Source organism: Garra rufa, chromosome 24 (genome assembly GCF_049309525.1).
Source record: "Garra rufa chromosome 24, GarRuf1.0, whole genome shotgun sequence".
Lineage (NCBI taxonomy): Eukaryota > Metazoa > Chordata > Actinopteri > Cypriniformes > Cyprinidae > Garra > Garra rufa.
Genome location: NC_133384.1, coordinates 31,466,650 through 31,493,189, shown reverse-complemented (window position 1 = coordinate 31,493,189; position 26,540 = coordinate 31,466,650). Strand labels below are relative to the sequence as shown.

Genomic DNA, 26,540 nt, shown 5'->3' with positions numbered 1-26,540 from the left:
AGCAATTTCATGAAGCTGCGTACCTGGCAGATGATCGACAGGACTTACTCAGTGCAATCAACGGCTTCCTGGACTGCAGTATCGTTCTCCCTCCGTCAGAATTGGGCGGTGAAGATCTCCTGCGGTCTGTCGCTCACTTCCAAAGAGAGATGCTCCGCAAGAGAGAGGAGCAGGAGGTGGCCTTATTGTCCAAAGAGCCCAAGAGCCTTGAAGAGAAAGGTCTGCATCAATCTGTGTAGCTTTAGATCCAGTTCAGTTTCAGTTTTTGCTTTAATGTTTTATGTGTGTGTTTTGTTTGCATACATTTCGTTTGAGTATTTTCTTTTGTCTGTTTGATGTTTCTGTGTTAGTTTCTTTCTGTTTTGCATTAAGAATTTTTTTTCTTGTTATTTGTGTTTTTCAAGTTTTTAATTTTCATTTTATGTAAACATTTTTTGACTGTTGCTTTATTGCTTTTGTCTTTTATTTTCTGTTTAGTTTTATTCTGTGATAAGTGTGCTCTTTATTTTGACTTTTTTTATTTGTTCTTTTTGCTTTTATTGTTTAGACTTGAACATTTTTGACTTGAACTTGAGTTTTTTTGCCCTTTTACTTATTTTTTTCTTTAAATTTTTTTTGTTTGTGCTTTTTTTCATTTTATGTAAACATTTTTTGACTGTTGCTTTTCTTTATTGCTTTTGTCTTGTTTTATTTTGTGATTAGTGTTTTTTTATTTGCTATTTTTGTTTTCCTTTTTTGCTTTTATTGTTCAGTTTTTGTCATTATGTAGACTTTTTAGTGCTTTATTTTTTCATTTTATGTAAACATTTTACATAATATATATTTATAATATTTTATTATAATATATTTTGTTATTCGTTTGTTTTTTGCCTTTTTGTTTGTCTTTTTTATTTTTTTGTCATTTTATATAGACATTTTATGTTTTTTGCCCTTTTCCTTTTGCTTATTTTTGCCCTTTTTTCCTTTTGAGATTTTTTTGTTTGGTTTGTTTGTTTGTGCTTTTTTATTTTACATAAACATTTGGTTTTGAGTGTGTTTTGTTTTCTTTTGTTATTAGTGTGTTTGTCTTTTTTGCTTTTATTGTTCAGTTTTTGTCATTATGTAGACTTTTTAGTGCTTTATTTTTTCATTTTATGTAAACATTTTACATAATATATATTTATAATATTTTATTATAATATATTTTGTTATTAGTGTGTTTTTTGCCTTTTTTGTTTGTCTTTTTTACTTTTTTGTCATTTTATATAGACATTTTATGTTTTTTTTTGCCCTTTTCCTTTTGCTTATTTTTTCCCTTTTTTCCTTTTGAGATTTTTTTGTTTGGTTTGTTTGTTTGTGCTTTTTTTTATTTTACATAAACATTTGGTTTTGAGTGTGTTTTGTTTTCTTTTGTTATTAGTGTGTTTGGTTTTTGCCTTTTTGTTTGTCTTTTTTGCTTTTATTGTTTAGATTTTGTCTTTTTATGTAGACTTTTTTTGTGCTTTTTTACTTTTGCTTTTCCTTTGTCAACTTTCACCTTTGTAATTTAATGTTTTGTATGTGTGTTTTGTTTTATTTTGCAACTTTCATGATTATTTCTCTGTTATATTCATAAAATCCCATATTCTCTCTCTATGTGTAAATTAGAGGCCTTGCTGGCACCCTTGAAACTAGAAGACGACCCTTTACGGCGCACAGGCCGTCTGTTTGGTGGGTTGATCCGTGACGTCCAGCGCCGTTACCCAAAGTACATCAGTGACTTCAAGGATGCGCTGAACCCCCAGTGCATGGCTGCTGTCATCTTTATTTATTTCGCCGCTCTTTCTCCAACCATCACATTCGGAGGCCTTCTAGGTCAGTTTCACTACCGCTTTTCAATTCATAAGTACTCTTACTGACAGAAACATATAAAACATAAAAGTTAGACAATGTTTTCCATTTTAAAATATTATAAAGGGAAATTTAGTTCATAAATTGCAACTCTTCCATTGTCAATACAAGATCTCGGCCAAAAATTAATGTAACTCTTGATGGAAATAAATGTTGTGAGGTTGCATAAGTTTGTTATAGCAGTGCCACAACAAATACACACTGTAATCAAAGCTGAAGGTGTTTTTAATCAGTTTAATTATTAAATTGCTTTCAGAACTGACAAATGACTTTAAATGGTCACAAGCAGTTATTTAACAAAAGGTTATCATGATACACACAATCAGTGACTTTGATCCTGATAAGTATTTTAGATTTCTTCTGCTTGAACCCCAGACAGTGTATGTGTCCGACCTTTCTGTTCAATAATTCAGTTTTGTGTGTACAGGTGAGAAGACTGAAGGGCTCCTTGGTGTGTCAGAGCTGATTGTGGCCACATGTATTCAGGGAGTGTTGTTCTGTCTGCTCGGGGCTCAGCCGCTTTTGGTGGTGGGCTTCTCTGGACCAATCCTGGTGTTTGAAGAAGCCTTTTTCTCTGTGAGTTTACAATACAGTTCTTTAATCCAGATTCTCTACCATGAATATGTTGGCAAAGGACAAGTTCCTCCCAATAATGAACATCAACATTTATTATATATTAATATATACACTGCCATTCAAAAGTTTGAGATTAGTACAATTTTTTTATGTTTTTAAAATAAGTCTTTCTGCTCATCAAGTCTGCATTTATTTGATTAAACATACAAGTATTATTGTGAAACATTATTTTTATTTATTCTTTATTTAGCCAAGAAGTATCCCACTGAGACTTCACAGTCTCACAGGGAGACCTGGAACTTATTGCTATTTAAAATGGTTGTTTTCTATTTTAATATACTTTAAAATAGAATTTATTCCTGATGCAAAGGTGAATTCTCAGCATCATTACTCCTTTAGAAATCACTCTAATGCTGCTTTATTATCATTGTTTAAAACAGTTCTGCTGCTTATTTATACAGTGTGATTTGATTTTTTTGTTGCCTTTTTGTTTGTCTTATTTGTTTTTGTTTACTTTTTGTCATTTTATGTTGACTTCTTTTTTGTTTTTGCACTTTTCCTTTTGCTTTTTGTTTGTCTTATGGTTTTATTTTTTCATTTTATGTAAACATTTTTGCTTTGAGTGTTTTGCTTTTCTTTATTGCTTTTGCCTTTGTTTTTACTTTGTATTTGTTTTTGTTATTAGTGTTTTTTATTTTGCCCTTTTTGTTTTTATTGTTTACTTTTGTCATTTTATATATACTTCTTTTGTTTTGTTAGTTTTTCTTATGGGCTTTTATGTTAGTTTGTTTTCATTTTATGTAAACCATTTTTGTTTTGAGTCTTATGTTTTGCTTTTTTGTCCTTTTTGTTTTGTTTTTTATTATTAGTTTTTTGTTTTGTTTTTTTGCCCTTTTGTTTACGTTTTGTCATTTTATGTAGACTTTTTAGTTTTTTGCCATTTTCCTTTTAATTTGAATTTAATTTTGCTTTGTTTTTATGCTTTTACTTTGTGTATTTTTGCAATTGAATTATTGCAACTTATTGTTAACTCATTACTCCAGACTTCAGTGTCACATGATCCTTCAGAAATCATTCTAATAAGCAGATTTTTTATCTGTGTTGAAAACAGTTGTACTGCTTAATATTTTTTGGAAGCTTTTTTAGGCTTCAGGATTCTTTGATGAATAAATGTGAAAAAGAAAAAGCATTTATTTAGATAAATCTTTTGTAACAATACACACTACCATTCAAAGTTTGAGCTCAGTAAATTTTTATTTCTTTCTTAGAATTGAATGCTTTTATTCAGCAAATATGTGATAAAAGTGATAGTAAAAAATGGAGACTGGAGTAACGGCTGATGAAAATGCAGTTTTGCATGGTAGTAATAAATTAATATTATGAAACATTATTGCAATTTAAAATATAGTTTTTTCTGTATTTTTGATCAAATTAATGAAACTTTGATCCCTAAAACAACTGATCTCAAACTTTTGCACAGCAGTGAATGTTGATTGTATATATCTATAGCATATATTGTATAAATTGTATATGCTGACATGGAAAAATAACATTATCCTCTGTCCTTCTCCAGTTCTGTAAGGGCAATAATATGGAGTACCTGACAGGTCGGGTTTGGATCGGTTTTTGGCTCATCATCATCGTGGTGGTGATGGTGGCCTTCGAGGGCAGCTTCATGGTCCGATTTGTCTCGCGTTTCACCCAGGAGATCTTCTCCATCCTCATCTCTCTCATCTTCATCTACGAGACCTTCTCAAAACTGGCCAAGGTAGATTAGATCACCTATTTTGATTCTATTTTTCTGCATATATGGTCATGAAGTCCTCTTAACCGCTGATGTTTCTCACAGATATTCCAGGAACATCCTCTAAAACGCTGCTCTGCTGTGGTTGTTGATGTAAACAACTCAACATACAACTCAAGCATGGAGGACGTCACTTTGAATCCATTCGCATCGAACAGCAGTGAGCCAGAGTTGGTGAAGGTGGTTGGTGAACCTAATACTGCTTTGCTTTCCTTGGTGCTCATGTCTGGGACCTTCTTCATCGCCTACTACCTGCGCAAGTTCAAAAACAGTGCCTTCTTTCCTGGCAGGGTAAGACGCCATCTGATCAACTGACCCAATGTTGAGTTAAAACATTATAAAAGAAGATATGATCGTAATTTGCCATCTTCTGTCTAAAATAAGTTTGGTGTTTTTTACAGCTAAGAAGAGTTATTGGAGATTTTGGAGTTCCTATTGCCATTCTCATCATGGTTCTGGTAGACTACAGTATTCAAGACACATACTCGCAGGTGAGAATAGATAGCTGATAGTTATTAAAGACAAATAAACATGATATTAGTATTTGTATTATCACACTTCATGTTAGGGACCATAGGTATTATAATGTACTGCATAAAATTGCACTATTTGAGCTGTAGATGTATAAAATTGTCCAGTTTGTTGAAAGAGAGGTGTGATGTTGCTTATTATAAGCAAAAATACATTTTTTTTACTTTATTTTTATTTTACTTTTATTATTTTATTTTTGATTGATTTTTTTTCTTTATTATTATTTTTCATTATTTTTTGTTTCCATTATTTTCATATTTTAATGTTCCACACTTTGTAATTAATTTTTTTTTTTTTTGACTGATTTTATTTTTTATTCATTTTCTTTATTACTATTTTGCATTATTGTGGTTTATTTTTTGTTATTGTCATTTTTTTATGTATCCTTTTTAATGTTACACTTTAGATTTTAAGTTTTTATTTTGTTTCTGATTGATTTTCTTTTTTATTTATGTATTTTTAATGCTTTACCTATTATTACATTTTTCTTCTATTTTTGATTTACTTTATTAATTTTCTTTATTATTCTTTATTTTTTAATTCATTTTCTTTATTATTTTGTATTATTGTGTTTTTTTGTTGTTGTCAATTATGTATTTTGTAATGCTACACCCTTTATAATTTATTTTAGTTTTGATTTGTTTTATTATTTACTTTTATTATTATTATTATTTATATTCTTTATTATTTTGCATTATTGTTTTTTTTTATTACCATTTATGTATTTTTAATGCTCCACCTATAACTAGATTTTTAAAATTTACTTTAATTTTGAATTAATTTTCATTATTTTTATTATTCATTTATTTTTTATTTAATTTTCTTTATTATTATTTTGCATTGTTTTTTGTTATTGTCATTTATGTACTTTTAATGCTCCACCTATTATAATGTATTATTTTTTATTTTATTATTGATTTACTTTATTTGATTTTATTTATTATTATCATTATTCTCTTTTTATTATTATTTTGTATTATTTTTTTAATGTCATTTATAATTCTCCATCCTTCATCATTTTTTTAAAATGATTTATTTTGATTCATTTTCTTAATTATTATTATTATTATTATTATGACTTTTTTCTTTTTGTTATTTTATTCACATATATATTCTGTTGTTGTTTTTTATACAGAAACTGAGTGTACCTCTAGGTTTTTCAGTGACTAGTCCTGATAAACGAGGTTGGATAATCAATCCTCTGGGCTCTGATGGTCAGTTCCCCATCTGGATGATGTTTGCCAGTATCCTTCCAGCTCTGCTCGTCTTCATCCTCATCTTTATGGAGACACAAATCACAACGTGAGTCCACTGTCATGTTTCGTCTCATCATGATGATTACAGAGCTTAAAAATAAGGACATTTGCCCAAAGCTTAAAATATGTTTTTAGCATTATTTTTAGCAGTGTATTTTGAGCTACAAAATAAATCTTTGATTTTTTTTATGATATGTGACATTTTGTAGAAAAAAAAGGTTTTTAATTTGCAATAAAGCTGTTATACATGACTAAGATACAACAGACATGTTTATCCCTGAATTATGGAACACATATAAAATCATGTCAGTATTAAAGACACTCTCTCTCCATCTAGGCTGATAGTCAGTAAGAAGGAGCGAATGCTGGTCAAGGGTTCAGGTTTCCATTTGGATCTGTTGCTCATCGTGACTCTTGGTGGCACCAGCGCTTTGTTCGGTCTGCCATGGATGGCCGCAGCCACCGTGCGCTCTGTAACCCATGCAAACGCCCTTACCGTAATGAGCAAAGCTGTCGCTCCAGGAGACAAACCTCGTATTCAGGAGGTCAAGGAGCAGAGGGTGACCGGGTTACTGGTGGCAATACTTGTAGGTGGGTTTCAACAAATACTGATTTCAGCATTATCCATCTAAACGCATCCTGATCAGCACAAACAGCTGATAGCATAAAAAAAAAATATATGTATTAAAATAATGAAGGATAATTGTTGAAAAAAGCTGGTTTGCAATCAGATATTATATTTTGGAATCAGCAAAAAAAAGTATTTATCCAGCAAGCTAATTTCATTTTTGGTCATATTGCTGTTACCAGTGTTTTAGTAAAATAAGCAACCAACGGCTAAGCATTACAGTCACTTTCACCACAATTTAAGGTAAAATCACTGTAGCACATAATACCTTGTGGCCTATTTTGATGCATGATATTTCATTGCATGCACAGTAAATCAGTGTAAAATGACTATTGTATGTATTACTATATGAATTGAATGATGAAAAATTCAAATGTCTTCAAACTGCACATTTGTTGGCTGTAGGTCTTTCAATAGTAATCGGCGATCTGCTCCGCCTAATCCCCATCGCTGTGCTGTTTGGCATTTTCCTGTACATGGGTGTGATGTCACTTAATGGCATCCAGATGACCGAACGGATCCTACTGCTGCTGATGCCCCCAAAATACCACCCCGATCACACCTATGTGCGCAAGGTCAGGACCCTAGTCTGTTTTTTGTTCAGTAATAAAGAGGATTTTGGTTCAGTGGTTTCTTAAAATGGTACTGTGGCAGTAGCATGCTGCAGTTAATGGTATCAGATACAGAAATCGTATTGGTTGCAACAAAGAATACAGAAGGTATTTCTTAACTGTTTTGTACTGTGTATCTTGACTGAATTTCTCTTGACTGGATCCTCAGGTGCGGACGCTGCGGATGCATCTGTTCACTGCGATTCAGGTTTTCTGTCTGGCTGTCCTCTGGGCGGTCATGTCTACTGTGGCATCACTGGCTTTCCCGTTCGTTCTCATTATGACTGTACCTGTCAAGATGTTTCTTCTGCCACGCATCTTCAGCGGACGTGAAATGCAGTGTGTAAGGATCTTTGCATGCTTAAAAAGACACATACAAAGATTTTCTTCTTTTTCATTTTCATCTTTTTTTCTTGCCTTTTTTTTCTTTGAAGAATAAGTAATATTTTTTTTAAGACATTTTATGATGTTCCAAAAAATGTTACATTTCTAGTTCAAATAAATGTTCTTTTGAATGTTCTATTCATCAAAGAAACCTAAAAATGTATCACAGTTTCTGCCAAAAATTGTACCTGTAACACTGGTAATAATAAGGACTGTTTCTTGGCCAGCAAATCAGCATACTAGAATGATTTCTGATCATGTGACACTTAAGACTGGAGTAGTGATGCACAAACATTAGCTTTAATCAATCTTAAAAATCTTACCGAACAAAAAATAAAAAATTAAATTATTGAATATATTTAGCAAGCATAAAATGTCTTTCTTTTAAAATCTGTGTGAAACTGCCTTCACAACTCATTTTACTTCCAAAATGTTTTATTTTTTGTTTATTTTATTTTCATATTAATTTTATTTTAGAGATTGAGCAAGTCATGTTTTCCTTTGGAAGAATGTGCTCCATGGAAGCCCATTTTCACCACTGAATAAAAGATAAATTAACTGTGACTTTCTGATTGAGACTCACAATTCTGCCTACTGTGAGTTTACATCTCGCAATTGACTTTTTTTCCTCACAATTGTGAATTTGTTATGCAATTCTTAATAAAGTCAGAATTGCGAGAGGACTGAACTCACAAGTGTAAGAAAGTCTTTTTTCCCTCAGAATTGAACTTTATATCTCTTAATTATGAGAAAAGTCAGAATTGCAATAAATATTAGAATTGTGAGATTTAAAGTTTATATCGTGCAATTCTAAGAGAAAATGAGTCTGAATTGCAAGTTTTGAACTCACAATTGTGAGGAAAAAAAAGTCAGAATTGTGAGTTTATATCACAGTTGTTAGAAAAATGTCTGAATTGCGGGTTGTGAACTTGCAATTGTGAGAAAAAAATCTGAATTGCAAATTTGTATCACAGATTTCTATGGGATTAAGGTCTGGAGACTGGCTAGGCCACTCCTTAATGTGCTTCTTCTTGAGCCACTCCTTTGTTGCCTTGGCCATGTGTTTTGGGTCATACCCATCCACGACCCATTTTCAATGCCCTGTCCCTGACCGTACGTGGCCCCGTCCATCATCCCTTTGATGCAGTGCAGCTGTCCTGTCCCCTTAGCAGAAAAAAACACCCCCAAAGCATAATGTTTCCACCTCCGTGTTTGACAGTGGGGATGGTGTTCTTGGGGTTATAGGCAGCATTCCTCCTCCTCCAAACACGGCGAGTTGAGTTGATGCCAAAGAGCTCGGTTTTGGTCTCATCTGACCACAACACTTTCACCTAGTTCTCCTCTGAATCATTCAGATGTTCAGTGGCAAGCATCAGACGGGTCTGGACATGTGCTTTCTTGAGCAGAGGGACATTGAGGGCACTACAATTGTTTTCTTGGTGACTATGGTCCCAGCTGCCTTGAGATCATTGACAAGATCCTCCCATTTAGTTCTGGGCTGATTCCTCACTTTCTCATGATCATTGAAACTCCACGAGGTGAGATCTTGCATGGAGCCCCAGACCAAAGGAAATGAGTTATTTTGTGTTTCTTCCATTTGCGAATAATTGCACCAACTGTTGTCCCCTTTTCACCAAGCTGCTTGGCGATGGTCTTGTAGCCTATTCCAGCCTTGTGTACAGTAGGTCTACAATCTTGCCCCTGACATCCTTGGGCAGCTCTTTGGTCTTGGCCATGGTGGAGAGTTTAGAATCTGATTGATTGATTGCTTCTGTGGACAGGTGTCTTTTATGCAGGTAACAAGCTGAGATTAGGAGCACTCCCTTTAAGAGAGTTCTAGCGCCTTATCTGTATAAAAGACACCTGGGAGACAGAAATCTTGTTAATTGATAGGGGTCAAATACTTATTTCACTTATTAAAATGCAAATCGATTTATAACTTTTTTGAAATGTGTTTTTCTAGATTTTATTGTTGTTATTCTGTCTCTCACTGCTCAAATAAACCTACTCTTAAAATTATAGACTGATCATTTCTTTGTCTGTGGGCAAACAAAATCAGCAGAGGATCAAAAAAAATTTTCTACTCGCTGTATATCATGCAGTTGGGGGAAAAAAAGTCAGAATTGCAAGTTGTGAACTTACAATTGCAAGAAAAAAGTCAAAATTGTGAGCTTATATCATGCAGTTATGAGAAAAAAGTCTGAATTGCGAAATGTAAACTCACAATTGTCTAAAAAAGCCAGAATTGTGAGATAAAAAGTCGCAGTTACTCTGTTTTATTTTTTATTCAGTGGTGGAAATGGGTTTCTGGGTGCACAGATGTATCATCCACAAAGAGATAAATTAAGAAACTAAAGTAGGTCATTTTCAAAATCATGTTAACTAATCCCGTTTGTGTGGCTTTTTTCCTCTCTCTCTTCTCTTTCAGTTGGATGCTGATGATGCAGAGCCCACTTTTGATGAGAAGGAGGGACACGATGAATACACAGAGATGCACATGCCAGTCTGAGCCATGACCGCAGCTGTCCGTCCCTCGGCTGGATTCCTCTCACAAGTCACGCTATTGGCCAATAGGACAGTTGCTTTAAAAAGCTTGACGAAGCAAATCGCACAGCGAGTCTTGACATGCTGTAGAGGTGAGAATGGCATTACGTGGACCAGAGACCCTGAGACATTTGTATTAGAGAGCTGCTATCACACCGTTTATCCTTAAACAAGCATAAATGTCGCCTATGAGGAAGACGAATGTACCTTATGGGGTTAACTGGACGTTTTTAGTACCATTCAGGGCCCATGTAATATTATATGTGGTTTGTAGTGAACATTCATGATCAAAAACAATTGCCAAGGTCCATTTCATCTGATACTATATGTATGTCTGTGCTTTTAATAGCTTTTAAAATCTTATTCTGATGACCCAACATACATTAATTCACACAATCGACAGTATTTGTTTTTCTTCGTTGCCATCCGATCATGAATATTTTCTCTTCTAAAATTCTGTTTAATAATGAATAGAAGTCACACAGAACCCTAAACACTCATATTAACTTTAAATGTGCAGTTCCTGTATGTTTTATATTGACTGTTACATGCAAATGTCTCATTCAGAGTGAAAAAATTCTGGTTGTAAATGGTCTTGGGGGATTTTAAGATGCGTTTTAGCTCGGGTGGATGCACTAGTGAACCTACTTTAGAGTCTTAAAATCAATTAAACATGAATGTCCCTACAGATGATCCCACAATTTGTAGCGTTTAGGGTTCTGATTCAGTTCATTAAGGTTAGTTTATTAAAAAGCAAACATGATGACCTGATAAACTGGTATTTCCTACCACATTTTAAGTTTTTTTTTTTTCCACATATAATGTTGAATTAACACTAAAACAGTAGCCTGTTCATTTCAGCACCATTTAAATACTAATTATTTATTGGTTTAATGGGAACCGTATTATTTATGTACGTTCATGAAGGATTTTGCCACAGAATTCCTGAATAATATCACTAATGTTTTCCCTGTCATTTACTAATATCCCACTTTTTAGATCTCTACAGTCATTTAGATTTGATTTGATTCAATACACTTTCACTTGATATATTTTGTGCACACAATCTAAAATTAACTTGTTAATTTGGTTACGTTAAATAATTCAGTGAAGCATGTGTTATGTTTGTTGTTTAGTATTATTACACATTTGTTCCAAAGGTTTTGGATTTTTTTTCACACTATCGTGCTTTAAACTACAAAACAAGTGCTTTATATCTTTCTTACATTGCAGATTATGATTCCAAAATCGGATGTATGTTAGGATGTTTTAATTATAGGAAGATATTATGCTAGTTTTATATTGCTTTGCTTTAACTAATGACATAAAGAGTGAGTTCAAAAACAAATTGTGTAGATGTTATTTTTATTCGACTAGGAAAGGGTTAGACGTTTTATGTCATTATTTGAGCGTACACGTGATTGAATCAAGAATATTTTTATAAAATGTTGTGTCTCATCGTTTAGTACATCAGGACCATCAGCACATTGTACTTTGTCACGGTTGTTTATCTTTGACATTCCCTCTGCCCGTGTTCAGCGACTGGTTCCAGATTTGCGTGACGCATCTAGACATGTTTGCACTCGCAGAACTCTGGGAAATCTGATCGTAGAGCCGCACTTTGAGGTTGTGTGTGAATGCAGGCAGGATTTTGGTTGTGTTGTGGATGCTCAGCAGCACTTGTTTGTAGATGGTATTTTTGGATGCTTTATTGGGTTTAAGACTGAAGGTTAATGTTTGAACATTGTGGTCATTTTAATATTTGCTGATATTACGTACAAAAGCACGACCTGGTGTTTGGCAAAGGGAAGTAAGGGTCATTTACCATCTGTGCGCAATTTATGCATTTTGTTTTTTACTTGTATGTTTATTGGATATTTGATTATTCAATGTTCCTCTGTACATAATGCAATATTTACAGCAAAATCCAAATATTGCAAATAAAGTTGATTTTTCTATTTAAATTGGATATTTATGTCTTTTTTAACCTTCAGTTAAATGTTTTAATGATGCTGAAAATTCAGCTTTGCATCACAGAAATAAATTCAATTTTTAAATATTTAAAAATAGAAAATAGTTCTTTTAGATTATATTTTTTGATTAAATAAAACTAAAAAAAAAGCTCAAACAAAAAAAACCTCATAACTACAGTGTTCTTATTTAGACCCTGGTTTGTACACACCATGCCAGGGCTGTGTATGGACAGTGAGCGTTTTAGAGAATGTTTAACCTGGTTTTTGGCTCAGCAGACATTTGCAGGAGTTGTTGAAGTGCGGACTAGTTAAAGATGGCTGTGCTGCTGTGGGTCGTGTTGTTCTCTGCTGGAGTGTCATTCAGTGAAGCGCAAGAATCCTTTAGCAAACTCCCAGATGTCTACAAGAAAGGAGTGGAGCTGGTTTTACATATGATCAACTCCCATGACACCATCCAGAACCATTTTCTCTTCTTGGAATCTATTCATCAGGCAGAAATCAAGGTAAATCCATTCTTCTCTCATTCTGATTTATTCTCTTTTCTGAAATGTGTTTATCTGTCATCTGTCATGCTATCCATCTATTTTTTGTCTTTCTGTTGTTCATATGTCTATCATCTGTCCATCTATCATTCCTCTGTCTGTCGTTCATCTATTTAATGTTCATCTGTCTGTCCACTGTCCATATATGTCTTTCGTCTGTATATCTATCATCTGTCGGTTTATCTCTTTCATCTGTCTATCTATCATTCCTCTGTATCATTCGTCTGTCTCCGTCTCTTTCATCTATCAATCATTCATCTATCAATCATGTATATCTATCATCCATATGTCTATTGTTCATCTGTCTCATTCTATCGTTTGTCTATCTGTCTTTCATCTGTCTATCAATCATTTGTCTGTTTATCTATCATTTGTTTATCTGTCTTTCGTCTGTTTATCTATCAATCATTCATCTGTCCCTGTTTATCTGTCAGACTATATATTTTTGTCTTTCTGTTGTTCATATGTCTCTGTCAATCTATTCATGTCTATTTATCTTTCGTCTGTCTGTCCATCTATCTCTTTCATGTCAATCATTTGTCTATCTATCATTCGTCTGTCTATCAATCGTTCATCATCTTTCATTTGTCTGTCTATCACCTGTCTGTCAATCTATATTTCGTCTATCATTCATCCTTCTATTTTTCATCTGTTTGTATATCATCCATTTGTCTATCTATCGTTTATCTGTCATTCTATCATTCGTCTATCTGTCTTTCATCTATCAATCATTTATCTTTCGTTCGTCTGTCTATCATTCTCTTGTCTATCGTTCATCTGTCCATCTATCATTCATGTTTATCTATCAATCATTAGTGTGTCTCTATCTATCATTTGTCTGTATCAGTTGTTTGTCAATCACTCATCTGTTTATCTATTGTTAGTTTGTCTATGCATCTATTATTCATCTGTCATTTGTCTATCATCCGTCTGTCAATCTATCATTTGTCTGTCCATCTGTCTATCATTTGTGTTTCTGTCTACCATCTGTCTGTCAATCTATCATTTGTCTATAGTTCATCTGTCTATCATCAGTCGTATTGTATCAAATGTATTCTTTAATCGAGGAGATCATCATTATCTATCTCTTTTATCTGTCTGTCATTTGTCTATCTATCGTTCGTCTGTCTATCATTCGTCTGTCTCCATCTGTCGTTCATCTGTCTCCATCTATCGTTCGTCTGTCTGTCATTCATCTGTCTCCATCTATCGTTCATCTGTCTGTCATTCATCTGTCTCCATCTATCATTCGTCTGTCTCCATCTGTCGTTCATCTGTCTCCATCTATCGTTCGTCTCTGTCATTCATCTGTCTCATCTATCGTTCATCTGTCTCATCTATCGTTCATCTGTCTTATCTATCGTTCATCTGTCTTATCTATCGTTCATCTGTCTTATCTATCGTTCATCTGTCTTATCTATCGTTCATCTGTCTGTCATTCATCTGTCTCCATCTATCGTTCGTCTGTCTATCATCTGTCTTATCTATCGTTCATCTGTCTTATCTATCGTTCATCTGTCTGTCATTCATCTGTCTCCATCTATCGTTCGTCTGTCTATCATTCGTCTGTTTCCATCTGTCGTTCATCTGTCTGTCGTTCATCTGTCTTATCTATCGTTCATCTGTCTGTCATTCATCTGTCTCCATCTATCGTTCGTCTGTCTATCATTCGTCTGTTTCCATCTGTCGTTCATCTGTCTGTCGTTCATCTGTCTCCATCTATCGTTCATCTGTCTGTCATTCATCTGTCTCCATCTATCGTTCGTCTGTCTATCATTCGTCTGTTTCCATCTGTCGTTCATCTGTCTCCACCTTTCGTTCGTCTGTCATTCATCTGTCTCCATCTATCGTTCGTCTGTCTATCATTCGTCTGTCTCCATCTGTCATTCATCTGTCTCCATCTATCGTTCGTCTGTCTATCATTCATCTGTCTCCATCTATCGTTTGTCTGTCTGTCATTCATCTGTCTCAATCTATCGTTCATCTGTCTGTCATTCATCTGTCTCCATCTATCGTTCGTCTGTCTATCATTCGTCTGTCTCCATCTGTCATTCATCTGTCTCCATCTATCGTTCGTCTGTCTATCATTCATCTGTCTCCATCTATCGTTTGTCTGTCTGTCATTCATCTGTCTCAATCTATCGTTCATCTGTCTGTCATTCATCTGTCTCCATCTATCGTTCGTCTGTCTATCATTCGTCTGTCTCCATCTGTCATTCATCTGTCTCCATCTATCGTTCGTCTGTCTATCATTCATCTGTCTCCATCTATCGTTTGTCTGTCTATCATTCATCTGTCTCCATCTATCGTTTGTCTGTCTATCATTCATCTGTCTCCATCTATCGTTTGTCTGTCTATCATTCATCTGTCTCCATCTATCATTTGTCTGTCTATCATTCATCTGTCTCCATCTATCGTTCGTCTGTCTATCATTCATCTGTCTCCATCTATCGTTCGTCTGTCTGTCAAAGAAGATAGAAGTGAGTTGCAATGAGTTCTACGGAAATGTAGAAATGTTCTACACATTTAGATGAATATCTATCGTCTCTCTCTATAGGCAAAGTCTGATGTCACCCACATCTACCACAACTTTTATCTGAAAGCCACCAAGTGCAAAAGAGGAACTGAGAATGCAGATACGACCACATGTGTGTTCAGGAATGATCGGGTAGGTGTGAGTTATATGCCCTATCATGCACAATGTTACTAGGTTTAATACAGAAATTATATGTACATTATATTGGTGGAAATATTAAGATCTATAGTATATATCAAGTGGCCACATCGCAGATGTCAAAAAATAAATGTGGATTAATTTTTCTTAAACTTACCGTCTCAATTTTTCGTATTTCTCCAGCCTCTTGTTGACTGTCTGATCTGCTACAAAATCTCTGCAGGAGAAATTGATGAGAAGTCTAAACCTTATTTAAACTGTATGCTTCCACGATTGCTGTCAAAGGTATTCCCTCGTCATTTTGATGACAGATTCATTTCATTACCTGGAAAAATACTTTAATAATTGCCATAAAAGTGTCTATTAAAATGAACATTTCATGAATTTACTCACCCTATTCAATATTTAGAGTGTTTCTTCATCAAAACAGATTTGGAAAAATAAAGCATTATACTTGCTCACCAAAACATCCTGTGCAGTGAATGGGTGCCATCAGAATCGGAGTACAAACTGCAGATAAAAACATCACAGTAATTAACAGGACTCATTTTTAATTTGTAATTACAATATAGTAATTGATGGACTAGAGCTGTGTGAATTATGATTTTTTTTTTATCGGCTGTTTGGACCAGAGTATGTGAGCGGAGTGGAGCGGCAACAATTTCCCCTCCGCGCTCTGTGCATTTAATAATCGCTCCGCTCCGGGTTCACAATTTCCCGTTCCCGCTCCACTCCTCGCTCACTGATATCAGAAACACCGCTCCGCCTCCGCGAAAAAAAAAAAAAAATCAGAAATAATGTTTGAAATATAACGGTCCTGTTCATAACACATATTAAAATAAAAAATACTAAAATAAAATAACAGGAGAGTTTGGAAAACTAGTGTGCAAACTTTGTTCTAACCACATACCAAGCTAATAACATTGTCAGCATTAAAAGAGTATAACTGCTGCTTTATGCCGTGCAAAGTTTGTAATAAAAATAAAAATACATTTTCGTCAGTTATTTTACCTACGGATCGCTGCATTTCTTAACAATTTCTGCTCATTCGAAATCAGATACCATTACATTTGTTTTAAGGTATTATTGACAGAGCGATTGCGTGTGAATTAGTGTTGTACCTGTTTAAATCATGCCTTCGCCTGAAAATATTCAGTATCTAGAAAGAACAAACTAATTCCTTGTGAACTATAATTTACCGCCCATCCATTGCCGTCGTCATAGTCTTCACATTCTTTCTGATTTGAGTGATCCATCTCTATCAAGCTAGCTAAATATGTTTAACATATGAATTCCTGCTTAATATGCAGTTATGTTACGGACCGTTGGCATGAATTGTAGCTACTCATGATGGAGCGGTGGCGGAGCGCTCTTGGAGCGAGTGAAAACCACAACGCTATGACTTTTCAAAAATCCGCTCCTCCCTCCATTCAAAATTACTCCACTCCGCTCCGCTCACATACTCTGGTTTGGACTCTCATTCTGACGGCACCCATTTACCACAGATGATCCACTGGTGAGCAAGTGTTGTAATACTAAATCTCTCCAAATCTGTTCAGATTAAGAAACAAGCTCATCTCTATCTTGGATGCCCTGAGAGTGAGTCAACATAATCTTTGTGTAATTCTTTGAACACAAGGAAAGCAAGAGAGAGAGAGAGATCGGCTGTTTCCATGCTGGTTTTGGCCATCTGACCCCAACTCCTCTGCCATTGACCAGGTCCTAGAAAACAGCTGAGGAGAAGCATCATTTAACATCTGATGTTATGGAATCTACCAGCTTCACGATCTCATAGATCTCTATGCCCAGTCAATTCTTCTCTCACATTTATCTGATTGTCAAGAACTAAAGAGAGCATTGCACAGTTGAGCTCACATTTAAATCACTTTAAATCAATACCTAATGTGTTGCATAAGAGTTCAATGTTTGCCCGGAAAGAAGAGTTATTTTCCACACAACACACAAGCAGAGCTCTATAAGCTCTTTAACTACTTTTAAATATGAATCAATTATAAATGGATGATATAAATGCAATTACATTATACAATGAATTAGTTTATCAGTGCAATAAAATACTTTACAAATAATACATTTTTCAGTATTGCTCTTTTTATTTACCATTAGAAAGTTATGGTATGTTTTTTTTGTACTCGCTCACCGCTGTTTATCTTTGACATTCCTTCTTCTGTTCCAGATTTGTGTTGTGTCTAGGCATGTTTAGACCTGCAGAACAGATTAAAATCAAAGTAAATGGAGCAAACGATCACTACAAGGAGAACTATATAATTCAAAAACATCATACTTTTTGCTTATTTGAGTTCATGTAAGAAAACAATCAAGCTAAGCAAGTTGTAGTACTAACGGTGTCGTGTAAACATGTCTGAAGATGTGAATAGAGGAACGGATTGAGTCATTTACGCTGGGACCGCTCCGACTGATTCAAACGCATGACTTCGATCATTCATTTCAAGCGATTTACTAGCAAAAACTAGATCAAATTAAAGGAGGCATTCATTTTCGAATTTCGACCTGGATTGGAGTGTCGAATCATTTGATTCAGGTGGTGACTTAGGGGCATGTATCGCAAATCATTTGATTTAGATTGGAAGAGTTTGTGAATCCTTAAGTGAATTGAATGATTTAGATCAAATGATTCACGATCGGTGATATGAAGTCCTGATCTAAATAAAATTCAGATTTGGACCTAAGAGCATGGATCGGGACTTGTTTGAATTACATTGGAACTTCGGAGCTGGTTCGTGAATCTTTTGCTTTAGATTGGAACTTCAGAGCGTGGATCGCGAACCAATCGGGACTTTGGTGAGGGTTGCAAATCATTTCTTTCATATCAGGAATTCGGATCGATGTCGCAAATCTTTTTTTCAGATTTTCTGACAAAACATCAAACCATTAAGGCAGTAGTTACAAAAACAAAGTATATAAAAATCCCTTAAGAAAATTAACTGTGGCTTTACTATAGTAAAAGTGTAGTTAGTAGTACTACTTTGCATGTGATTCACTTTATTTTTGCCATTTTGTATTGGTATATTTTTATTTATCTATTTCTGTTTTTAATGAGATAATCGAGACTCTGATTTAAGTCTTTGAGAAACAAAATGTAGTGCTTGAAAAGTCCTGGAATTTCATTTTACAGTATCTGTATGAACCCTGTTATCCACCTTATTCTTCAAATGCGGGAGTAAGCCTGTGCGCCAGACCAAAGATTGTTTAAACTGATTTAAAGCTAAAAGATTATGTTTGCTTGCGCGAACTCATCCAGGACTGTTGAATATTCCCTTCCGGCGTTTGCGTATACCACGCCAGAGCATGTACACATACGCACCGAATGCTGAGCTCGTGCTCAGGACATTGCTGTGTATCAAAGGTAAAAAATGATATAAATACTGTTCAGTTTCTCGCAAAAACTGATGGTTTCATGTCTTAGGACATCAATGTATCGTCACAAGCCGCAGGGTGTAATTTGGATTTGTCTACATGTTTGTTTGTTTTTTTCTTTCAAAGGTTTGGTTCCCATCCACTACCATTATATGACTAACAGACTGCACCGGTTTGAGTTAAAAATCTTCATTTGTGTTCTACTGAAGAAACAAAGTCACCTACATCTTGGATGCCTTTAGCCTGGCTAACGCCAGACCACGTTATGACTTTGTCATGATTCGTGGTCTGGGAACCACATGTTCATTTTCTCGTATTTGAGGCGTGGTTTACGAATGTCCAGAGCCGTTTATTGGGCGTTACGAATGTCTATCAAATGCGCCTGTGCGTAGTTCATCATAGCCAATCGTTTCAATTATACCGGATGACGTAGGTAGAGCGAACGCCAAAAGTTGCTCTTTTTTCAAAATAAACTTGCGTTCTAAACTACTACGAACACTACACCGTGTCTACACCGGACGCGACAGTTGCCGCGCCGCAACAGCTGAAGTCTGTCTACACTGGACGCGACAAGGCGACCGTTGCAAATAGGGGTGTGCGATATGACGATTTTTGATCGTGGACGATTAAAATGTCTCCACGATCTGCTTTTGAATAAATATCGTAGTATCGTGCTACAGTGTGCCTCCGTCTTAATATACTGTACATTCACTCACGGGACACTGCACTTATTCATATTCGCGATCACAAAAGTACATTATTTGAATGTGCTTCAAAGTCTTGCCGGTAAAATAACGCCATTTGGTCCGCGCGCTGTTCTGGCATGCGCTTCATGAGCGCGTAAACCTGAAGCACGTGCGCTAAAAGCCTGTCAAACAGCACCTGATTACTAAACTGAGCTATCTTTGGCGCTTAATTTGCTTATACTGTCAAAAACACGCAAGGATTACATTTAAACACAGTTGGTTGTCTAAAGTGAAAGTACACAGTTAAGAGAAAAACGGATGCGCGCCTGTATAGATGCGTGCAGCTCTGTGACAGAACTAAACATGCTGCCGATTGTCATTAAAGGGACAGTACACCCAAAAATGTTGTCACTCACATGTCCTAAATCTATATTAATTTTTTTCTTGTGCTTAACACAAAAGAAGATATTTTGAAGAATGTGGGTAACAGTAGCTGGTCCCCGCTGACTTAAAATAAATAAATAATATATATGGAAGTAACTGGGGACCCAGCAACTGTTTGGTTACCCACATTATTCAAAATAAGTTTTATGTTCAGCATGTTTTATGCTTAAAAAAATGCGAGAGTGAGTAAATGATGACAGAATTGTCATTTTTGGGTGATGATACGCTAATAAAACAAAACAAAGGAAAATCACTCACTGCTCTTGACTGAAGAACTTCAATAAAGTTGCTTTAAATGTTGCTTCTATGTATAATTTATGTATACAATGTATATAGTGTTTTATTTTTATATTTGTTAATTAAATTTCTTGAATGCTACTGATAAATACACCGACTGTACCTGAAAATTAAAGCACTGTTTGTTTTATTTGTATAGTATGTGTATTTGTAACATGTAGCTTATCTTTGTTCTTATTTTTTAAATACAAAGAAAATAATGACAAAGATTTTTTTGTCTTCGCCCACTTTGGCTTAAATATTTGCCATTCTTTTTATTTTATATTTTGTTACCTTGTAAGGTTTTGGTTTTAAAATAGAAAAAATAATTTAGCTGTACTACTCAGACAACTTGTAAAAAAGTAAAACCAACATGACAAAGAATCGGGATAAAATCGTGAATCGTGATATTTCTTGAAAAAATCGTGATATGATATTTTTACCATATCGCCCACCCCTAGTTGCAAATCATTTAAACTTTTGTGTGAGCACGTCATAAATAGAACGCGGCAGCAGATTACTGTCGGGATTTGCCATGTCTCGCCGCATCCAGTGTAGACCGCATAATAGGTTCTAATGTCATTTGTCGCGTCGGGTCACGCCGCTCGCGTCCGGTGTAGACACAAAAGATAACTTCGCGGCTGCTGCCATGCTGGATCCATAGTAACAAACTGCTTCGGTGAGTCGCATAGAAGGCGTCATCGTCTTGCTGCTCCCTCCCCGTTCTGTGATTGGTTCCCTATCTTAGGTGAAAATTAGGTCCATGGTTTCCAGACTAGACTAGAAGCGTGAATAAAATCGCGCTGCGCAAGGCAGGATGGGGAAACCCAGGCTAGGATGCCTTGGCAGTAAGCAGATAAACATCAAATTTTCATTTTTGAAAATCATGAACTATCCCTTTAAGACGCACCAATTTGCGATATCAAGGAGCAAAGAGAACTAAGGCCCATTTAGGTCAAATTATTTTATTTATTTAGTTTTTTTTTTTATGTGTACAGTGCAACTGATCTGCAGTGTTTTAAACATTACAGATTTGGTAAATCATTTTATATCTGAAACTGAACAAATAAAAGCGACTAAACAAACAAACTAGTTCTTTTACCTCACTACCAGCCGTATTATTCACCGTTACCCAACAACGGCACAAAAACAGTTCAGACTTCCTGGAATGAGGCTGTTTTTGAGCGCCTGCTGCGGGAGATCGTGCTCAGACTGGTTGAAGATGCCTCTCCTGCTGTTTGCTCTGCTGCTCGCCGCCGGAGTCTTACTGGGCTCCGCCGAGGCTCAAACCTCCTTCAGCAAACTCCCAGACGCCTACAAGAGAGGAGTGGAGCTCGCGGTGCAAAATGTCAACTCTTTCGATGGCGTCCAGCATCATTTTCTCTTTTTTAAAACCATCCAGAAGTCGCAAATTGACGTAAGCCCTTCTATTTGTTTGTTTCTCTCTTCTCTCAGACTGATTTCTTCAAGTTGTGACTCTGTCTGACATCATACTAAGTTTCTTTTCTTATCTCTTATATTTTATTTCAGTTTATTTATGGTTTTAGTGTTAGCTAATGATAATACCTTGCGTTTGTCTGTTTATTTGATGAATATACCTGCTGTTTGTCTATAGGCAGGGTTTGATGTTGTCTACATCTACCATAACTTTTTTCTGAAAGCCACCAAGTGCCAAAAAGGAACTGAGAAAGCAGATACAACCACTTGTGGGTTCAGGAACGATCGTGTAGGTGAAGTTCATAAAGTAACAGAAAATAATTCGCACATACCTGTATAATTAATAGAGCTTGAGGCTTGTTGAGCATTGCACAAACAAGTATGCGTTCATTTCTATAACATGCATGCAATGCCATAAGAGCAACATATTGTATCTTATTATGGAATGTAATTAAACTTGTGCTTATTTCTTCCTCCAGCCTCTGATAGACTGTGCCATCTGCTATAAAACCTTTGCTGGAGCGATTGAGGCCGATCCCATACCTTATGTGAGCTGTGTGCATAAACCCGCTCTCACTGAGGTGTGTCCTTCTCACAGACTTGCTCTGAACAAAATTTGAGTTTAAAATTTGTTTACCGTTGCACATTGGCTAATGAATTTTACATAAGGTGCATTCAGCAAATGCATATTAAACATCTGTATTTTTGCTCAGATTCTAATGGATATACAGATTTTGATTGTGTTTTTCGTAATAAACTAACACTGTCTATTTTTTTAACCCAAGGACATTAAGAAAATGAGAGTAGATCACTGTAATAAGATGGGCTATAGCAGCGGATCCCCCACTCTGCTGTCTGTCGTATCGTGAGCGGCTGGAGAAGACATCTGCTGTTTTTTTTTGCTCTGAAGAGCACAATGTCAGTGACTTTAAATGTCATATTGTTCCCTTTCTGTGCCAAATCCACTCTATCTTTATGCATATTTTATTCACAAGAGCTAAAGTGACTAATTATCAAAAGTGTGCATCACTGTGACCCTGTAAGCTTAACCTTTTTCTAACCTATTATTTTTCATTTTTATACATGCATTTCCCATAGATTTGCCATTCATCATTTTTGAAACGTAAGATTTTTTTGTTTTTAAAATAAGTTTCTTCTGCTCGCCAAGCCTGCATTTATTTGATCCAAAGCACAGCCTGAAATATTTTTGTTATTTAAAATAGCTGTTTTCTATTTGAATATTTTTTGAAATGTAATTTATTCCTGTGATTTCAAAGCTGAACCTTAAGCACCATTACTCCAGTCACATGATCCTTCAGAAAGCATTTTTATTATTATTGATAATTCTTGAACAGCAAATCAGCATATTAGAATGAGTTCTGAAGGATCATGTGACACTGAAGACTGGAGTAATTATGCTGAAAAATCAGCTTTCGTCACAGGAATTAATTACATTTTAAAATATATTCAAATAGAAAGAGATAAAAAATCTAAATATTACTGTTTTGCTGTATTTTGGATCAAATAAATGCAGGCTTGATGAAAAAAAAAACATTAAAAATCTTACTGTTCAAAAACTTTTGACTGGTAGTGTATATTCTTAAAAGCTACAAACCATGTATAGGTAAATATTCAAATTATATCTATAGCTACATGTATTCAAAAGAACATACAAATGACTATAAGACATTGCAATAAGAATGACTTTATATGCAGCTTCAAATAAACTTTTAAATTTTTTGTACAGGCTTTAATATTGTCTCACTAACATTAAAAAGATAACACTTTACAATTATGTTTCACTGGTAAATATGAACTAGCAATAAACAATGTATGCAGCATTTGCTAGTTCTACATTTGCAAATACATTCGGAAAATCAAAAGCTAGTGCTTTTATGAACTAACAAAAAGAAAGATTCATAAATAGGGTCAAAATATATTTCTGCATTAAAAAAAGAGAATCTTATGAGGTGATATCATTAAAAATCATTGTATTTTCTAGACTTCTTTCTTAATAAATGCAATTTACAACAATACTAATGCTTGTTTTGTTTTCGGATGATTTCCAAATAATAAAATTATATCACTATAAATGATCTAAGATTTTGTTTTTTGGTTTAAAAAAGGTTATTGAATTTTCCTGGATCTTTGTACTTGCATAGATCAATTAATGGTAGTTTAGTAGCTCAAAATTATATATCACCAATGGATCCTTTGCAGTAAATGGATGCCATCAGAATGAGAGTCCAAACAGCTGATAAAAACATCACAATTGTCCACAAGTAATTCACACCACTCCAATCCATCAATTAATGTCTTGTGAAGTGAAAAGCTGCATGTTTGTATGAAACAAATCCATTATTAAGACATTTTTAACTTCAAACGTAGCTTTATATACAGTGCCTTGCAAAAGTGTTCATACCCCTACATTTTTTTCACGTTTTGTTGCAGCATTATGTTAAACTGCTTTAAATGTGTTTTTCCCCACATCAATTTACACTCCATACACCATAATAATGACAAAGCAAAAACCAGATTTGCAAATTTTACAAATGTATTAAAAATAAAACACTGAAATAAGTACAATGCATAAGTATTCATACCCTTAACTCAGTACATAGTTGAAGCACCTTCAGTCTCAAGTCTTTTTGGGTATGATGTGACAAGCTTTGCACATCTGCATTTGGCAATTATCTGCCGTTCTTTGCCTCACCTTTTCACCTCTCAAGCTCTGTCAGCTTGGATGGGGGCTGGCTCACATTTTCTAGAGTCCTAGTTGTTCCAGTCGTCTTCCATTATGGATAATGGAGGCTACATGCTTCTGTGAACCTTCAATGCAGCAGATTTTTTTTCTGAACTCTTCCCTAGATCATTGCCTTAACACAAGTCTGTCACTGAGCTCTACAGGCAGTTTATCTTGACCTCAGGACTTGGTTTTTGCTCTGATATGCATTTTCAGCTGTTAGACCTTTTCTGAGAGGTGTGTGCCTTTCTAAATCACACTCATTTGCCACAGTTTATCTCCACTCCAAGTGTAGTAACATCTAGAAGCAATATAAATGCTCCTGAGCTAAATTTCGAGTGTCCCAGAAAAGGGTATGAATACTTATGCAACGGGATCTTTTCAGTTTTATTTCTAATACATTTTCAAAGTTGTTACAAACCTGTTTTGTGCTTGTCATTATGATGTATGAGATGTAGATTGATGTGGAAAAAATTAATTTAAAGCAGTTTAACATAATGCTGCAACAAAACAAAATGTGAAAAAAAAAATGAAGGGTATGAATACTTTTGCAAGGCACTGTACGAGTGCTCTATCTATAATACTGCTTTTGGCAGAAAAAAAAAAGTTGTCTCTGAATCAGGAGAGAAATCTGCACACATTAAGTTCCGTACCTAGATTTTTTTACTGGAGGAAGCTTATTATGGATTATGTAAGGGATAATGTACAGGCAGCCGGTAGTTATCGCAGAAATAAGCCCCGACAGTGTGATCAGGACCCGACGCCAAGCGGAGGGTCTTGTATCACACTGTGACTGAAGGGGCTTATTTCGCGATAACTACAGGCTGCCTGTACATTATCCCGCTTATTACACGGCTACTTGCCACATAAGGAAGAAAACTGGGAATGAATATGAATTTGAAACCTTTTATTGACATATTTGTTTTGAATTAACATTTTTATCCTTCCGCGGAGCGATATAGTACCTAACATTCAAACTATGTACGTTAGTAAGACAATTTAAATAGATTAATGTTGAAATTTTCCATTGTAAATTGCGGTTTTCCAGTGTTTGTCACAAGATGGCGCCAAACGGTTATCTTTGTTGGCACGGAGGGATTTTAAACATACAAGTAGTACCGGCTATGCGTTATTACTTTGGAGCGGTGATTATTTGAAAAGAACGAACCTGCAAATGTCTCAACTGACCAATCAGAATCAAGCATTCCAAAGAGCCGTGTAATAAGGGAACATAGCCAGAAGCAATGCTTTGACGTTAAAAATGTCTTAATAATAGTTTTATTTCTTACAAACACATTGCTTTTTGGAGTGGTGTGGATTACTTGTGGATTATTGTGATGTTTTTATCAGCTGTTTGGACTCTTATTCTGACGGCACCCATTCACTGCAGAGGATCCATTAGTGAGCAAGTGATGTAATGCTACATTTCTCCAAATCTGTTCTGATGAAGAAACAAACTCATCTACATCTTGAATGGCCTGATTGTGAGTAACTTATGTGAGAGAACTCTAATGAAGTCTCTTATGGGAAGGCAATTCTTCAACCTTTTGTTCATCATTTCATGACCCAACTAGTCAGTATGTGAAGCTGGATCACATCCAGTCCCATGTACGGAGTTCACTGACTTGTATTTAAGTTATGTTTGTCATTAAACTCAAGCTAGCATATTGTTTAAAGATTTTGACTGCCATAATTTAGTATTTTGTTTCATTAATCTTCAGTTTTTAGTGTTTGTTCTCCACTGGATGGCAGTCCGTTCGCTCAGACTGCCTGATTTCACATTCCCTCTGTATGTGAAAGCAAAAACACACAGACAAAAAGAAGACTCACCCCACAAAAACATCCCCTGATTGCGCAATCTCTCCCTCTATTCTCTCACTCCCTCAGCTACGCTGATTTAGACTCAACACATCCATCAGTGTTTACGTTCTTTTGAAGTTTTGCACTTTGTACCTCTGTATAATCTAAAGATAAGTCAGTTTGAGGAGTTTTCTGGATTGTGCAAAGATGGCTGTGTTTTTGTTCCTCGTCCTGATCAGTGCCGGAGTCTTTTTGGACTCAGCGGAGGCGCAGGAGGATCTCAGCAAGCTTTCTGAAAACCACAGGAAAGGTGTTGAACTGGCTTTGGAACAACTCAACTCGCACCAGACAATCAAAAACGTTTTT

The 26,540-nt window shown here is 35.3% G+C and overlaps 2 protein-coding genes across 3 annotated transcripts in view; both read left to right on the top strand.

The window, feature by feature from the left end:
* LOC141300636 (anion exchange protein 2-like) overlaps nt 1-12,167 on the top strand; it is a 46,527-nt gene extending 34,360 nt beyond the window's left edge. For both annotated transcript variants that reach the window (XM_073830930.1, XM_073830931.1), the window contains 11 exons: nt 3-219; nt 1,627-1,833; nt 2,297-2,445; nt 4,019-4,213; nt 4,295-4,540; nt 4,651-4,740; nt 5,916-6,082; nt 6,374-6,627; nt 7,070-7,239; nt 7,445-7,618; nt 10,088-12,167. In XM_073830930.1, the coding sequence (XP_073687031.1) occupies nt 3-219; nt 1,627-1,833; nt 2,297-2,445; nt 4,019-4,213; nt 4,295-4,540; nt 4,651-4,740; nt 5,916-6,082; nt 6,374-6,627; nt 7,070-7,239; nt 7,445-7,618; nt 10,088-10,168 (1,950 nt within the window). In that variant the 3' untranslated portion in view covers nt 10,169-12,167. The remainder of the gene's footprint in view (nt 1-2; nt 220-1,626; nt 1,834-2,296; nt 2,446-4,018; nt 4,214-4,294; nt 4,541-4,650; nt 4,741-5,915; nt 6,083-6,373; nt 6,628-7,069; nt 7,240-7,444; nt 7,619-10,087) is intronic.
* Nucleotides 12,168-19,524: 7,357 nt separating this feature from the next.
* On the top strand, nt 19,525-23,667 carry LOC141300695 (uncharacterized). The gene is made up of 4 exons (XM_073830993.1): nt 19,525-21,611; nt 21,810-21,920; nt 22,111-22,212; nt 22,417-23,667. Exons 1-4 carry the CDS (start codon nt 21,363-21,365, stop codon nt 22,498-22,500), a joined length of 546 nt encoding a protein of 181 aa, XP_073687094.1. The 5' UTR covers nt 19,525-21,362; the 3' UTR covers nt 22,501-23,667.
* Nucleotides 23,668-26,540: the final 2,873 nt, after the last annotated feature.

Coding starts and splice junctions, on each gene's coding strand:
- LOC141300695 (XM_073830993.1), top strand. CDS start 21,363: ATGAGGCTGTTTTTGAGCGCCTGCTGCGGGAGATCGTGCTCAGACTGG. Junction 21,921..22,110: donor GTGGGTTCAGGAACGATCGT/GTAGGTGAAGTT, acceptor TTCTTCCTCCAG/CCTCTGATAGACTGTGCCAT. Junction 22,213..22,416: donor ATAAACCCGCTCTCACTGAG/GTGTGTCCTTCT, acceptor TTTTAACCCAAG/GACATTAAGAAAATGAGAGT.